Consider the following 16,580-nt stretch of genomic DNA (forward strand, 5'->3'; position numbering starts at 1 on the left):
CCCTCTCGCTACCAAGGCCCCCCCCTCTATTCAAGGTAAGAAACCAGATCCGGACATATCTAGGTACCAGTGGGGAGGAAAGGGAGGGTTGTAGCAAGGCAAACAATACCAATCGCAGGGATGCGTGTATGGTACACGTCTACGGTACAGAGGCAAAGTAGAAACATCATCACCACGGAGCACAGGCCCAAGTCGATGCCCACATTAGAATTAATCCCTAACAGAAGGGATGTCTATCATAATCTCGTTCCCGAGTTGCCGCCCTCCCTGCCTTAAATACATCTTAGTTACCCAAATCGCAACGCCTTTGTATGAAGATTGTAAACCCCCGTGTACCGCAATATACACACACGTGGCACACACACACACACACACACACACACACACACACACACACACACACAATTTGCCCTCCTCTTTCTGGGGCGTTTGGCCCCGAGTGATGGTGAGATGAACGATGAATAAATGACTGTCAAATGCTGTAGGAGATGTTTTGGATGCCGTGAGATGTTATGCTGCCAGAATGCTTCGCCGGTTGAAATTACCCAAATCATGCTCCCCTCCCCCTTTCCACTACCAAATGACTTGTCTTAATTCGAAACCCCAATGCTCCTATTACGTGATAAGAGAGCCAATGTCAAGACCGCCCGGGGCCATGGTCTTTCTCATTTTCCAAGAAGACTTCTTCTTGTCTCTCTTGGCCTTCATGGCCGCCCAACCCTCCTCATCGTCGTCGTCGGCATCTTCGCCTGCTGGTTTGCTAGCCTCCGACTTCCTCGGTGAGCTTTTGTCGTCGGGCCGTAGCGTCTGCGCGTCGCTGTAAGGGCTGAGAGCTGAGCCCATCATGGAGGACTGTCGTGTGTGGTCAGGCGTGCCTGGTCCTGGGGGCATCTGCGAGACAGGACGGTATCGCCCTGGGAGACCGACATTGCTACGCTCGGATGGTGCAATGGACGGTGTGTAGCCGTTGCCCTGGTGACGAATCGATCCTGCATAACCAGGCTGAGGGGGCTGGAGCCAAGAAGAAGAGCTTGGCTGGACCAGGCTCATAGTCCGACCGTGCATGTCACCCATAGACTGGTCCATCATTGGCGTCTCCAAGTATGAACCGCGTGCCCCTGCGTTCATGTCCATGCCCACGGGCATCCCCATTCCCATGCCCATACCCGGGCCGCCCATGCCTTGAACAGCACCCATCGAATTGCTGCCCATGTGCCCGGCGGATCGAGGTGGTCCGTTGCCGACATTGTTGTTGTTATTGTTGTTGTTGCCGGCCATCATCTGCATAAACTGCATCTGCATCTGCATGAATTGAGACATCTGCTGATTCAGCTGCAGTTGCGCTTGTTCGTTTGGCGAAAGCATCGGCATGGGTGGTTGCTGAGGGTACATCATCTGTTGAGGAATGCCCTGCACAGGGTCAAACCCGCCAGGGCCTGCTTGCGGCATGCCCTGGTAGGGGTCCATCGGCATCTGAGCAACTTGAGGGCTTCCCCGCCTCATAGCTCGCGACCGCTCCTCGTTGGCAATGACACCGACGAGACCACCAGGTGGCACAGGTGAGTTCTGGCCTGCCGGAACGCCACCGCCCAGTGCAAAGCTCTCCCGGGGTGGAGCGTTGACCAAGCCGTACGGATCCTGCGGAAGCCCCCTGGCAAAAGGAGGTAGGGACCCGCTCGCCGTCGGAGCATGTCCTGCCGCTGAACCTGGCCTTTGGAAGCTGGGCTGAGCTGCTTGTCGCAGGTTCGGGTTCGACATCATATTCGTAAGCCGTGTAGGAGGCCGATTCTTGTTGGGAAAGCCGTGGGCCGCGAGGATAGCCAGGGGAACTTCCTCGTCGTCCTCAGAGACTTCAGACGAGGAGTTTCTCGAAGCCTCTGGGACGGCAAGGTTGGGCGTGCTCAGAGACATTTGCATGCTTGGCCGCGAAGGGCCCGCATCAGGAGACTCGCCGGTGACCTTCATCATTTGTTGGCGGTAGACGGTCATGTGTGCCTCTTGCTTTCTTCGTTGCTTTGCGAGTTGCTTAGACTTCTCCGCCTCATCCTCGTCGTCGTCATAGTTGATCTCGTCCTCATCCTCTTCGACATCGACCTCTTCTCTAGCCTTGTCCACCTCCGCTCGCCTCTCCTCGACCTCCTTGTCCTTTCGATATTGCTCAAACTCGGAGATTGTCATCGTCTTGTTCTTGGCTGGGGTCTCAACTGGCTTCGGCGCTGGCTTCTGGGCTGGCTGACGCGGAGTGCTGAATCTTTCAGAATTCAAGGGAACGTTGTCGAACATGTTATCGTCGTCGTCTACTGGGTCCAACTTGGAATGAACCGTTGGCGGAGATACAACTCGGTAACCAGGTGCAGACGTATCCTCATTCCTTCTGTACCGTCCACCGACGACCTCGACTGGGGTCGCGCTCCTGCTGTTGGCGTCGGACATAAATCGGTTGACAGCCAGGAGGGATGTGTTTAGGTCGTCTCCCTCGCCCGTTTCCAGGGCATTGTTGATCGACTTTCTCCGCCCGCTAAAGATTGCGCTAGTCCTCTTAAGGAGGTTCTCAGAGCTGGAATGACCGGGACCCCTAGGTCGGATTGACTGAGGCTCCCCGTGTGTTGGGACTGGTGGAGGCGTGTTCTCTTTTGTCGGTGATGGGATGCGGGGACTGCCTGTAAGGAGATTATCGTTGGAGTGGTGACTGGCCCAGGAATGCGGAGGGGCCTCGACTTTGGACGTGTGATCGATGTGAATAGGCGAGGGTGCATTTAGACGGCCGCCAGTTGCGGCTGGAGGCTGTAAGACCTGGCGCCCGTTCTCGTCCTTTAGTGTCATGACGCTAGATCTCTTGTCAAACCCGAGTAGCATCTTGCTGAAACTGCCACCGAGATCAAAACTGAGGTCCTGATCTACTTTGGGAGGGGTGATGGTGGCGTCTGTCGAGCTGGTTGTCGCCCTAGCCCTACCGCTCTTATACTGCTCAGGTACCGCGGGAGTGATCGGCACGTCTTCGTCACCAGCGGGCACAGAGGGTAGTTGTTTCTTGGAAGCACCAAATGACCAAGATCGTCCGGCCGACTTGAGGAAACCCGATGGGCCTGGTTTGGTTAAAGGTGGTTGCTGAGGAGCGTCTGTCAGAGATCTCTTGTTGGGCAATCTCCAATCGTCTTGACCATTCAAGTCTGCAGAAGATGGAGCGGTTGATGCAGCGCTGTGTCGAGAAGAGTTGTCGGTCGAGTTGGTCTTGGTAGTGTTGGACGACCCGCTGCCACTAGTGAAAGAGTCAGCCCCGTATCCACCCAGGCCCCATTTCGATTAAATTCTGGACCGGGTATGGACTCAAGTTGATACACCGTAAACTTAAATTGGCAGTCCGTGTGGGAAATTGAACGGACAGTGACTGTGGCAAGTCCTGCCGGAGCAGCCGCAAGCCCAGTGGAGTGGAAAGTGATAAAAAAAACGTACCGGTTCTTGGGTTTGTAGTCGGCAAAGATGTTGTCCTCGACCGAGATGTCTGACACTGTTGTTTTGGGGAGTGTGTGGGTTTTTGCTGACAACCTGACGCCGCCGTCAAATGACTTGCCGTTGCCTTCAGCCACCTCGGAACGATCTAGAACGCGGAACGACGGTGCTGCTATGTCATTTTCGCTCTCTGCGGTTGACTTCCGCTTGCCAAACGCGAATCTAGGCATATGCAATCAGAGGCTGGCAGTAGTTGACACGATCAACTACGGCCCATTAATGCTCGATTCCCCGTCAGCAGATGGACCAGTCGGGGGGCGATGCTAATTTGTCGACGCTTGAGGAGAGCGAGGTTGTAGGGCGCCGCTGTCTCGGGTGGTGTAGGGAGTTGGGGCAGGATCAGCCCGGAATACGAGGCGGCAGTGGCGCAGATTGGAGCAGTCGAGGGCTCTGAGATATAATATGCAGCGTCAAACAGAGTCGAGCGACGGGAGAAGCCCGAGAGGGGTCTTGTCTTTTGACTTCGGCTTCAACTGTGACGCGACTAGCCGGTGGACTGCATGTTAGGGGATGCGAAGTTAGCCTTTATGCTCTTGGGACCTGATGCCGCTGGCCGCTGCTTTCCAGAAGACGGACGACGTGACATCATTGTAGAAGTCGAGGGCGGCCAGGATGACCACCTGCACAGGGGCCGTGTGAGGGCTCCCGAGACGAGACGATGGTGGTTGCTGAAGAACAGGGCCGGAGAAGATTGCAGTATCGTCGGCTCCAGTCTTCGGACCCAGCCGGCTAGAGCAGCGTCTGGGCATCCAGGCTGCGTGGATCGCAGGCTGCTGCTGTTGCCCGACGGCCAGATCGTCCGCTCAAAGGAGTTTCGCTCAGGTTCCTGGGTACCGGCAGGAGAGGGCTGGGGCCCAAGCTGACTGTGCCAGCAGATGTGAAGGGGTTGGGATTGTCTGCACTACTTACGCGATGAATTCCGTGTACACACACACACAAAGTAAACAAGCGGTTGGTGGTCAGGCTGCGTCCAATGACTGCGCCAAATTAGGGCCTCGGATGGAAGTGAGCGAGCAAAGAAATGTGCGAGACGACGAGAAAAATATGGAACGAAGGCTGTAGCAAAATCCGAGTCGAAGCGATCGGGGTGGTTGATATGAGTGACACGGCGATGCAGCAGAATATCGTCGGGTCGAACGAGTGGCGCGGAGCCAGAGGGTTTGGTCGGAGAGGAACGAAAGGACGTAGGCACAGTACGGCACAGTACAAGGACTTGAAGAAAACGATTGACCGGTGCTGAACAGCCCGAGCGCAAGGAAAGCCAATAGAAATTACGGAGTGCTTTGGAAGAGAGAGGGAGAACGATGCTGCCTGCTTGTTGCTTTGCTGCAGAAAGAAACACCGTTGGGGGAAGGGGATAGGATACAGAGAGGAACGTTGCGAGAGAAAGAGGGAGAGAAGGAAAGAAAAAAATGCGAAATTGATCGATTGATTGCTTGAGCAATTGATTAACAGATTAACATACAGAGAGGCAGGCCTCATTCAGACAAGTCAGTCGGGCAAGTCAGGCAGGCAAAAGTCACAGTTCAGGCGGCGGCGGCGGCGAGAAGGGGGAAAGGCGTGCTCTGGCGGTTGGCTCAGCCGATCCTCTGTGGTCGGACAGGGCTCAGGTTCCTATTGCGTCGATTGTCCCCGTGCGCTAGACCAGCTGGCCGTGGTGCATACGGTATTTCTCCAGCACGACAGACACGCCAGCACGCCAGTACCTTTTCCACAACACGGTACCTACCTACCTAGCGCACCCAGCAGCGGCACCAGCACCGGCACCAGCACAGTTGCAGCCATCCTGTCATGGTCCCAACGGGGCCCAAGGGCCCATGGACGCCGATCCAGCCATGCTTCCCTGCCACCCAGGTGGAGAAGCGATTAATGCTAGACCCGTACTGCCATTCCAAGGTCGACTGGCCGAGCCATTGTACATACACCACGGTAAAAGCCCTCTCGCATGCCCAGGCACCTACTGCGAGGTAACAGAACTGCACAGTAGTGGTAGGTAGACTAAACTCCTGGGCACAGTGGAGGATGTCCGGTGGGTATACTCGACAGAGCAGCCCAGTCGGACACCAGAATTGCCACATCTGCTACCATGTAATGCAATTATCTATCGAGGTGTCAAGCATCCTTCACTGCGCTCCTACTGCACTGCAAGCCAGGGGTAACTGGCATGGGCTGGCGGTGGTCCTGGGGCTGGTCTTGCCCATGTCCGTCGGGTTGGGGCGGTGGGGACGGCTTGTCTACAACACAAGCACGTGTACCTAGGTACCACAGGCATTCATTCGGTCGGTCGGTCGGTCGGTCAAGTGTGTAGATATGGCCTGCCTGCCTTGTTGTCGTTGGGCCCGTCTGTGTCTGCCCAGGGCCATCTCGCATCTCGCAGCAACATCCGCCATCCCGGCAAACTATTTCTCTGGACGAGATCTTGGAACCTTCTGGCCTGGGATAGGTACTGTAGAGATGAACCGCCCTGCCGGATTCAATCGGTGATTTGGTACCTTGTGCTCTACACCCTCCCACGCAGCCCAGGGTACTGCATAGTACATACGGGTCCCCGGTTTCCTTCACGCTCACTCACACACTCACACACAAACACACACACACACACACGCAGGGCGCGGCTGGTAACCTTGTTGATCGTGTACTGCCACACCCTGCCAGGTTCCCTGAGGTAGGCACAGCATCGTACCCAGAAGCTTATTTTAAAATTGGAGCGTCCTGGAGCTCCCGTTCCATCATCAACCCACAGCAAGCGCAAATGACAGTCATGCTATGCCATGCTATGCCACGACATGCCCTGCTTGGGCTCGTCTTTGGCCTTGTCGGCCCCGGCTGTGCTGTGCTGATCAATGGGCAACGGCTCACGACGTAATAATGCCCCACGAGATCCCCGCCGGTTTCTTCTTTTGTTTCTCTTGTTTTCTCCGACACGGACGCGGGCGCTGGCCAGCCAGACAAGGGAGCTCCCGCCTCGCCCGCGTCCCGGCCTTTGCAGACCTCTCGGAGCTTGTTGCGGCACAGTAAGCCACATCGCCGCCCCCTTTTTTGTAATTGGGTGACATCGCGGTTCAACCTCTACCACGGGTGGCGTCGCTGGTCGTACTGGCCTGGCGCCAGCCTTTTATGATGGTGGACGGCTTTATTGCCATATGGCCATTGGCGGAGCGGAAGGCCTGTTCTCCCTCGCTCGCACCCCGAGCAGGTGGTAGTTGAAGTGGACTGCGCGTTGCAAAATTCCCATGTATTGGCAATGCCAAACGACAAGCTTCGGGCAGACAGGCCCAGTACAGCAATGCCCGCGCAGTACCTTCCTGTGACCCATGGTTTTCAAGCACTCAGATCCTGTACCCGTGGACACCTCGGGTGGTCCAGAGACCCGTGCAGGTGCTCACCGCCGCCCGTGGCCCGGCAAGACTCCATTGTAGCAATGGGCGCCTGTCCGATGTCTTGAACAAAGTCTTCCGCTGCACGGGAAACTTGCTGAGGTATGCCCAGGTACTCCCAATAGTCTGCAGATCACCTACGCCAAGGCTTCTACATTTGCATTTTTAGTGCAGCAGCAGAAGCTTCAAAGAAAGCCCCCTCTTACCTGCTCGGTCCGTCATGGGCTTGTCTATATGACACATCCTATACGTCTTGCTCACTACTGGGAAGAAAATACCAGAACACCCCGCAGGCCGTTCAGGCTCTAGATGGCAACAGCTGGCAGTTGTGCATCGAGACACATCGCAGCCACTCCAGGCGGGGGAGCTCCCGTGGCGCCCTTCCCGTGCATCGTTGCGGCGAGACACAGCATTTCTGCTCCTCCCGAGTCTGTCTCGCGATACACAACCTCCCCGGCCAGCCAGTGGGCGTTGAGGCCAGGCCGGAGGACCACGTACCTCGTCACACGTCCGCGGCCCTGGGAGTGCGAAGCCGGACTTGCATTCCAGCCCTATACAGATCGCCGCGCGGGTGGACCGGATGGGCAGTTGCTCTAGATCCAAAACAAATCAGAATCTTGATCAGCCGAGAAAAAGGAGGGTAATGGCCTGAAAACGCGTCCGGCTGGAGTCTGGACACGTCCCAGCGACCAAGTCAGCGGTGGGACCCGAGTGTCTTGCCAGCCTTTCCAGCCCTGCCACCCAGCCCGCCAGCCTGCCAGCCCCATGGAGGGTTGCTGCTATACGATATGCCAGTGTCAATCCGGCCCAGGCGCTGGCGGTGCAGGCATGCTACCCAGTGCGGCCACGCTGTCCAGCCACGGCCGTGCGGAGTGCAAAACGAGATTGCCGGACTGCAAAGTCCTCAAGCTCACACTTTGCGATCGTCCTTTCGTCATGGACTCGTGGCCCTTTTTCCAGCTGCCGGCCACGCATTTTGCAAAGAGGAGGTTGGTGCAGGAGAGCTGCAGTCCGGCATCATTGTTCGAGGCCGCATGCAACCTCCACAGCTCCTCCACACCAACAATCGAGGCACACCTGCTCGGGATACGGGAGTCGCAGGAGCCCTGAACCCTGTTCCTGCAGATCAGACCCCTGGCCTTGCATCCGGGCCTGGCTAGCCCCTGGCCCTTCGGCCTGTCCTCTCGCAACGCACGCAGAGAGCATGGCGGTCCGAGCGATGTTCATTTGTCCACGACGCGACTCATCAACAGACCCAGATTTTACTGGAAGTGCCGAATGCTTGTGTGTTGTGGGCACCAAAACAGGTAACGAGGAGCATAAACAAGAAAGGAAATGCCCTTGGCAAGGCATATATGCGAACTTCCAAGTTGGGACCGCACCGATCAAAGGAGGTGTTCTATTTTGCCACAGGAGGATTGACATTGTCGAAATGGCCATCTGCAAAATCGACACTTCATTTCCTCTGCATCAGCGTCAGCTCCTCCAGGCTGGCTCTCTGCCTCTGAGGCCACCTCACACAATATGCAGCAGTACGGACTCGGACACTGCAGCACGAAGACTCCGACTCCGAGAAGTGCAATGGGCTAATCTCGGTGCGATGCACTGCCAATCACGTCCAAGACTCCAAGTCGCTCGGCAGGTAGACCTAGGACGCTTTCTAGCAAGACTAGACCGTTTCCCTCTGGGTCCATCCGGGTGCCGTACAACTCATTCCCGCAGCGAAATGCGGCTCAGCCAGACTGGTGCAATCTCACACCATAGTTATGTAGCCAGACGAGCCTCGGCCGGCCGGCCGGCTGACTGTAAGCTGGCGAGACTCCCTAGACCCTTCCCAAGCTATGGCCCAAAGCAGTCGTCATCTCCCACGCCCAGATGGCTAGAACACGAGCTGGCAGTATGACATAACTTGAGACCCGAGAGGCAGGCGCTGTCAAAAACACCAAAAAAGCACCTGACGCAAGAGAAAGGGGTCCAATGGCCGCCTCCGCTGCCGCGCTGCTCCAACTCTCCAACTCCGACTGCATCAGGGGATCTGACAGGCGTGCCCCAGACGCGGCCTCTCTAATAAAACGGCGCAGATACGAGCTCTGATGGGAATACCGACCGACTTGACTCCAGACTTGCAGCACGGTGTCGATGGGAAGCCCGACGAGCCCTCGGGGGTCCCAGTGAGCCGTCCTGCCTGTGGGCGCCAGCACATGAGTCGATTCCCCACATTCTTTAGTGGCTCCTCGTCATGTTTCTATTCCCAGCTATCAAACGACGTCTCCATGTTCTCCCTGGGCCGGCGCGTGTGATCGGCAGCCCGGTACAGGTTATGTGGCAAACCAGACATGTCGCATCCACGAGTGGCTCTGGCCAATCCGCGCTCGACCGCTGGGATCTAGAAGGTGTTGGGAAGCCAGTTTCCTCTGTGGGAAGAAAGTCGTCCGTACTCTACAAGTATCATAACTTCCGGGCTTCGAGTGAGCCTAGCCAGCGTCACACACGCCATCGCGGCTATTCTCCTCTCGTGGTCTCTTGCTTGCGCCAAGCCACGCTGCCAATGCTAGTCATGACTGCCTGTGGAGGCCTGTTATTAGGTCTGTTTCCAATTGCCTGTTGTGCGAGTTTCGTCTCCGTCTTTTCAAAACCTCACCAAGTCTCATCGGCAACCAAGCCTTGACCAGAAGACGACCCGTGGGCGGCTGCGACTGCGGGGCTCATGCGGATCCGAAAATGGATCGTGTCACGGTGCGGCAGGTCGGGGTTGACGGGAAGCAAAACGCGGGAGGAGGGACGGGAGCAGGGACGGGAACAGGACTGGAGGTGGACACCCTTCGGCCTGCCGATCTACCCCCGCTGGGCTGGCTGACCCGCAGTCCGGGGGGCATTGGATTTGTTTCTCCGGTGGGTCCTACTACCACTAAGTACTGGACGTGTTTGAACCATTTGTATTGTGTTCCTGTCTAGGATCAAACCGATCCTTAAGGAACAATATCGATCATCCCACTCTATGCTGAAGAGGCTGTCTTAAGGTTCAAAACAGTGGAGCAAGTGGCATAAGCAAAAAATCACCAAGGCCTCCAAGACTTGCTCTTGGCAGAGCTCCAAGGCTGTAATCTTGGCCTGCAGGTGGGCACGCCAGAATGTTATTAAATAATGTACAATATTGGTCAAGAAAGGTTACTTACCTCCTTAATTAAACTAGTTTAAAGTTTTTAATTTATTATTAATAAAAGGTTTTAATAGCCAAGGTTTAAATATAACGTAATAAATATATAATATATTTATTTATAAATATAATAAGAGTTATTTATAAATTACTTTTAAATATCTTTAAGTTAATATTTATTTAAATAACTTATTATATAAAACTTAATACTTACTTTATATAATTAATATAAAATATATTAATATTAATTTATTTTTATTTTAAGAAAATTACGCTTTTTTAAAAATTATAATTATTTTTAATATTTTATATTTTATATTTTATATTTTATTTTTTATATTTTATTTTTTAAATTTTATTTTTTTATATTTTATATTTTATATTTTTTTAATTTTTTTATTTTTTTATATATATAAATAATATAATTTATTAATAAATAATTAATATTAATTATTTTTAATTATTTTTAATTATTTTTAATTATTTATTTAAAATTATATTTAATTAAGTTTATTAATTTAAAAATATAAATATAAATATAATATAATTAAAAATTAATAAAGTTTATATATAAAATAATTTATTATTAATATTAATTATATTTTAATTTTTTATATTAATTTTATTTTATTTTATTTATTTAAATATTTAATATATTAAAAATTAATAAATTTAAAAACATAATATAAAATCTTTTAATATTTCTTAAATAATATTAAGTTTTTATATTTTAAAATAAATTTTATATAAAAAATAAATTAAAAATATATTATAATTTAAGCTTTGCTTATTATAATTAATTAATAAGCTTTAACTTTATAAAAATAAGCTTTAATATAAATATAAATATAAACTTTATTTAAATGCTTTATAATAAATAATTTAAAGTTAACTTATAATATATATTTAAAGTTTTTTTATATTATAAATTTAAAATATAATTATATAAAACTTAATATAATAAAACTTAAAAAAAATAATAATAACTTATTAAGCTTTTTCTTATTTTAAAAAACTTTTATTTTAAAAATATTTAATAACTTAATTAATAAAAATAAGGGTTAAGTTTATAATAAATAAAAAAGCAATTAATATTAAAAAGGCTTAATTCTTTTATATATTTAATTAATTAAAAACTTTTTAAAATTAATTTTTACCTTATATTAATTTTATAAAAATATTTAAAAAGTAATTAAAAAGCTTTTTAAAAAAGATTTACTTTATATTTAAAAACTTTTTTTAAATAAAAATATATTAAGCTTAACTTAATTATATTATAATAATATTATAAAAAAAATAATAAAACTTTTTATTTAATTTAATTAATTAATTTATATAATAAAGGCTTAAAGTTAATTAAATAAATATAAAATATTATTAATAATTAATAGCTTAATTTTTATAATAAAAGCTTAACTTAATTATAAAAAATAATTAAATATATTTAAAGCTTTTTATTTTACCTTATAATAATATAAAAATATTTTTAATATTATAATAAAAAAAGATAATATTTAATTTTAAAATAATAAAATAATAAATATTAATATTATAATAATTTTAATAAATAAAGTTAAATATTTTAATTATTATAAGAAAATAAAGATATAACTTTTATTAATTAAGATTAATAAAAAAAGAAATTTATTTAAAAGAATATAAATTTTTTTTATAAAATAAAGCTTAAAATTTATTAATTTAATATTAACTTAAGCTTAAAATAAGTTAATTATATATTAATTAATTTAACATTATAAAATACTTAAATTTTAAAAATTTCTTATTAATAAAATAAATTACTTATAATTAAGCATTAATTAATTATAAATTATATAATAAATTTATAATCTTAAGGTTTTAAATAAAAAATAATAATAATAATAATATTTTATTTACATAAAGCTATAATATATATATATATATATATAAAGCTTGTTAATTAGCATGTAATTCCTTTGTAAATTTACCTATACTGGAAAAACTATGCCTTAAAGCTAAATAAAAACTAATATACCTCTTAATTCCTTTAATTAAAAGCTCCTCCTTTAATCTTTCCTAAGATTTATAAAGCCCTTCCTTGCTTTTCTTTCTTAATAATTCTTTTTTTTAATTTTAATCTTAATAAAGGCTGCTTTTTATAAGTAAATTTCTTATAATTACTTAATAAAGGGTTATTACTTCCTTATTAAGGGCTATAGCTGCTTTAATATAAAGTTATAAAGCTATTTTTATTAATGCAAAGCTTTTAATAAAGTTAATTAAGGCTTATAATAAGGCTTATTTATTAATTAATTTAAGGCCTTTTATAAGGGGGCCTTATTATAAGGCGTATTTTAAGGCGCCGCTAATTTAAGGTTTTAAAAGCTTAAGGCTTTTTTTAAGTGCTTATTTTTATTAGCTTTAATAGGGTTTTTAAGGCCTTAAGCATAAGCCCCTTTTAGCTAAGGGAATTGCAAGTAGGCAGGCTGCGATTTACCATAGCGTAATTAAGGGGAAAATTCTTAAAAAAGGTCTTGGCGGCCGCGGCAAGGTTTAAACCTATGCTTTCCATAAAGAAAAGCCAAATGCATAACCAATGCACTATGCAGCCTTTTAAATAAAAAAGCTTATATAAAAGGCTTAAATTAAAGGATTATAAAAATGCTATTAATTTAATTATTAATTTATACTTAAATAATTATCTTTTATTAATTTATTTTAATTAATATATTAAATTATAAGGATTAAAGGCATATTAATTATAAAAAATAAGCTAAGTTTTAATATATTTAAAAATATTAAAATATAATTAAATAATTAAATAAAAAGTAATATTTAATTTATAATTAAATTATAATATTTTTTATTTTTTATTATATAATTACCCTTTAAAGCTTATTATAAAAACTTAAAAAAAATATATTATAATTTAAGCTTTATTTATTATAATTAATTAATAAGCTTTAATTTTATAAAAATAAATTTTAATATAAATATAAATAAAAAATAAATTTCTTTTTTTATATTTTAAATATAAACTTTATTTAAATACTTTATAATAAATAATTTAAGGTTAGCTTATAATAAAATATAATTAATTTATTATTAATATTATAATATATTAAATTTATTAATAAATATTAAGCTTAATATTTTATAAACTTATAATTTAATTTATAATGAGCTTGGGCTATTACTTAAGCCATAATGCATGCTTATATCGGGCCTACACTATATTCAACCCTTTTATATAATAAGGCATATACTTAAAAGATAAATCTAAAGTTAAGCCCTTTTAAGGCTTAACTTACTTCTTAAATATTATAATTTATAACTTTTTTTAAGTACCTTTTAATAAATGCTTAAAGCTAACTTATAATATTAAATTACAATCTTTAAATTATATTAAGGAAAATACTTATATTATAAAGGTAAATAACCTTATACTTAAAATATTAACCTTTTTATAAAATGCATAGCTAGGGATTCCTTAACTTACTTTAATGCTAAGCTATAAAAATACTTAAAAAGCGCCTTAGCTCCCTTAGCTATTTATAGCAATACTTATTAATATTAATAGCAATGCCGCTATATCTTTCCTTATAGTAATGTTTTATTAACTTATAAAGCTTAAAATATATATAAACTTTCTTAACTTACCCTTAATTTAATACAAGCCGCTCTTAATTAAGCCCTTATTTAATAATGTTTAAAATAGCTTCCTAGCTTAAAAGATAATAATATAATATAAGCTATAAACTAATATAAACTTTATTAAAAGTCCTTAAGAATATTAAATCTTCTTATAAAGTTAGCTATTTACTAAGGTATAATTATATATTATAATATTTTATAAGTAAAGCAAGCCTTAAAATGGCTTTAGCATAAATAAGTTCTTTAAATACTTAAAATGCTATTATGAAAACCTATATTAATAAGTAGCTGCTTTAGCTAAGCTTAAGATATTTTAAATATAAAATTATAATAGCTTTGTAATAGTTGCAAAGGTATGAAATTCAATGCCCCCGTAAATTTCAGGGGAATACATAGGGAATCTACCTATATATATATATACACGGTAAATTTATAATGAATTTACCATGAATTTACTGTAAATATTAGCATTTACGGTGAATTTACCATAAAAATACCGTGAATTCATAATTTATAGTAAATTTACAATAAATTTACTTAAAATCCATTATTACCTATCCATATCATATTAAATTCCCCCTAGCTAATAATTTACTTTTAATATAATCTTTTAAGCATTAAAATAATTAATATAAATTAAAGGGATTTAAAATAATAAAGGCAAATAGGTTAGGAAAGAATGGTAAATAAATTGGTATTAGCTGCGTTATTATATAATAGCTATAATATATTAACATTTATTATTATAAATACTTAATTTAAAGGGATATTAAATATATAATTACGTTATTATAATTTAGCTAGCGTATTTAATATAATAAAAGTAAAATAATAATAATATTAAAGAGTTTTCTTATAAATAATGCTATAAGCTAACTATTATTTTTAAGTAAATAGCGGTATATACTTTAACCCGGCGTATTAGCGGAACCTAATTTATTTTTGCTATGCTTAATAAGTAATAATATAAATTATGCAAAGCAAACCCATAAAAGTAAATAACTATGGATTAATTTATTTTAAAATGCATGCAAAGGGTATTATTATATAGTAAGCGGTATTAAAAAACGGCAAGGTTTTAAGTTTAATTTATATAAATAACAAAAGTTTATAAACTTTAATATATAATTATAAATTCATTATAAAGTTATAAAGCATAACTTAAGGATTTAAGTTAATAACGTAATTAATATAATTATATATTTATAGGCTAATTAAGTAATTATATAAATATTACTATTATTAATATACCTCTTTTTTTATAGAAATATATTTATATTATTATAAAATTATTAATTTATTTAATAATAAGCATATTAGCTATTAAAGAAAACTTTTAAAATAATTTTTCTTATTTATAAAAAATTAATAAAATAAGGCTAAAACACTTTATAATTATTTCCTCCTTATTTAATGCATATTATTTAAGCCTATAAGGCTTGCATATTTTTTTAGCAAAACATAAGTATAATTATATAGCTATAAAGGCTATTGCACTATATATTGCTTAGTTAATATTAGCAGCATTGCTATTAATGCAAAAGTTGCTTGCGGCTCTTTAAATTATATTTATTACCTTATTACTAATATTATTAGCTATTAAATTAACCTTATTATTAATTAATGCATAATACTTTACTATGCTATAAATCTTAACATAATTAACTAAGCTAGCTATATAATAGCGTATAATATTTTAGCTAATGGCAGTTAAGGACTTGCTATACTTAATCTTTTAAATGCAAGTAATATTAACTTAATTAATTTTATTCTTATTAATATAACAAATATTAACCATATTAAAGTTACGATTTATATATAGCAAACTATATAAAATAAAGCTAATTAAAATATAGTTAATCTTATTATTTAAGTTAAAGGATTGCAAAATATTAACAGCTTTATATAAGTTAATAAAAAGAATATATAAAATTAAGGTTATTATAATATACTTATTATAAATAAAAATAATAATAATATATTATTTCTTAATATTAAGCATATTATTGCATTAAGCAAAATAGCTATTAATTAAATTAATAATAATAAGGCAATATAAGTTAAACTTAAGGTTAATAATTTTATTAAACTTGCTTATAAATATAGCAATATTTATATAAAAATTCTTTATCTTTAAGAAAGTAATAATAATAGCTAAATTAGCCTTTTTAAATTAAGTAACATTGGCCTTTTTTTTATGAGTAAGATAAATAAGTTATTATAATTAAACTTAAGGGCGATTAAGTATATAAGCTTAATGTCCTTTTTATTATTATTAAAAAAGTTAATAATTGCCTTACGCTTATAATTAAAGGTAGCTAAGCTAAAGTTAAGGTTAAGGCAATAAAGAATATTAACGGAAGATTAAGGCTTTTAAGCCTTATTAAAAATTTAGCTAACCTTAATAGCTAAAGTTAAAATAGCAGCTTTATTTATTTTAACGCTTATAATTTATTTAGCTAAATATATGCTTAGGTTTTTCATTATATAAGTAAGTAATAATAAAAATTATAATAATAGCTTCCTTAATAATAACTAAAACTTCTTTATCTTAATAAATAAATTAACTATATAAGTTGTAAGCTTAATCCTTAAAAGGCATATTAAATTAATAGTTTCTTAAGGTACCTTAATATTAATTATTAAAAAAAAGGTTATGTAAGTATGGGCTTGGTAGGTTTTCATGCTAGTTAAAGGCAAGGGAGTTGGTTATATGCTCTTTAATAAGCTCGCGGTTATGGCAGCATTAAGTTGCTAAGGATGGTAAACATCATTATATAACGAAATTAATAATAGCCTTTAAGGCAATGCATAAATAGTTTATAGGTAAAATAATTATTTAAGCTTAATAATAAATAATATTAAGGAAAGCTAAAGAAATATATTATGTATTTATAAATAAA

At 40.6% G+C, this 16,580-nt stretch overlaps 1 protein-coding gene across 1 annotated transcript; it reads right to left on the minus strand.

Annotated features, from left to right (window-relative positions):
* Positions 1 to 615: 615 nt before the first annotated feature.
* Positions 616 to 4,259, minus strand: INS49_008336 (uncharacterized protein; the record flags this gene model as incomplete). Its single annotated transcript, XM_043169080.1, has 3 exons — positions 616 to 3,259; positions 3,454 to 3,672; positions 4,051 to 4,259. The coding sequence occupies 3 exons, from the start codon at positions 4,257 to 4,259 to the stop codon at positions 616 to 618; spliced, it is 3,072 nt and encodes a 1,023-aa protein (XP_043026760.1).
* Between the last annotated feature and the right edge of the window lie 12,321 nt (positions 4,260 to 16,580).

The sequence above is a fragment of the Diaporthe citri genome (genome assembly GCF_014595645.1).
Source record: "Diaporthe citri strain NFHF-8-4 chromosome Unknown scaffold_3, whole genome shotgun sequence".
NCBI lineage: Eukaryota > Fungi > Ascomycota > Sordariomycetes > Diaporthales > Diaporthaceae > Diaporthe > Diaporthe citri.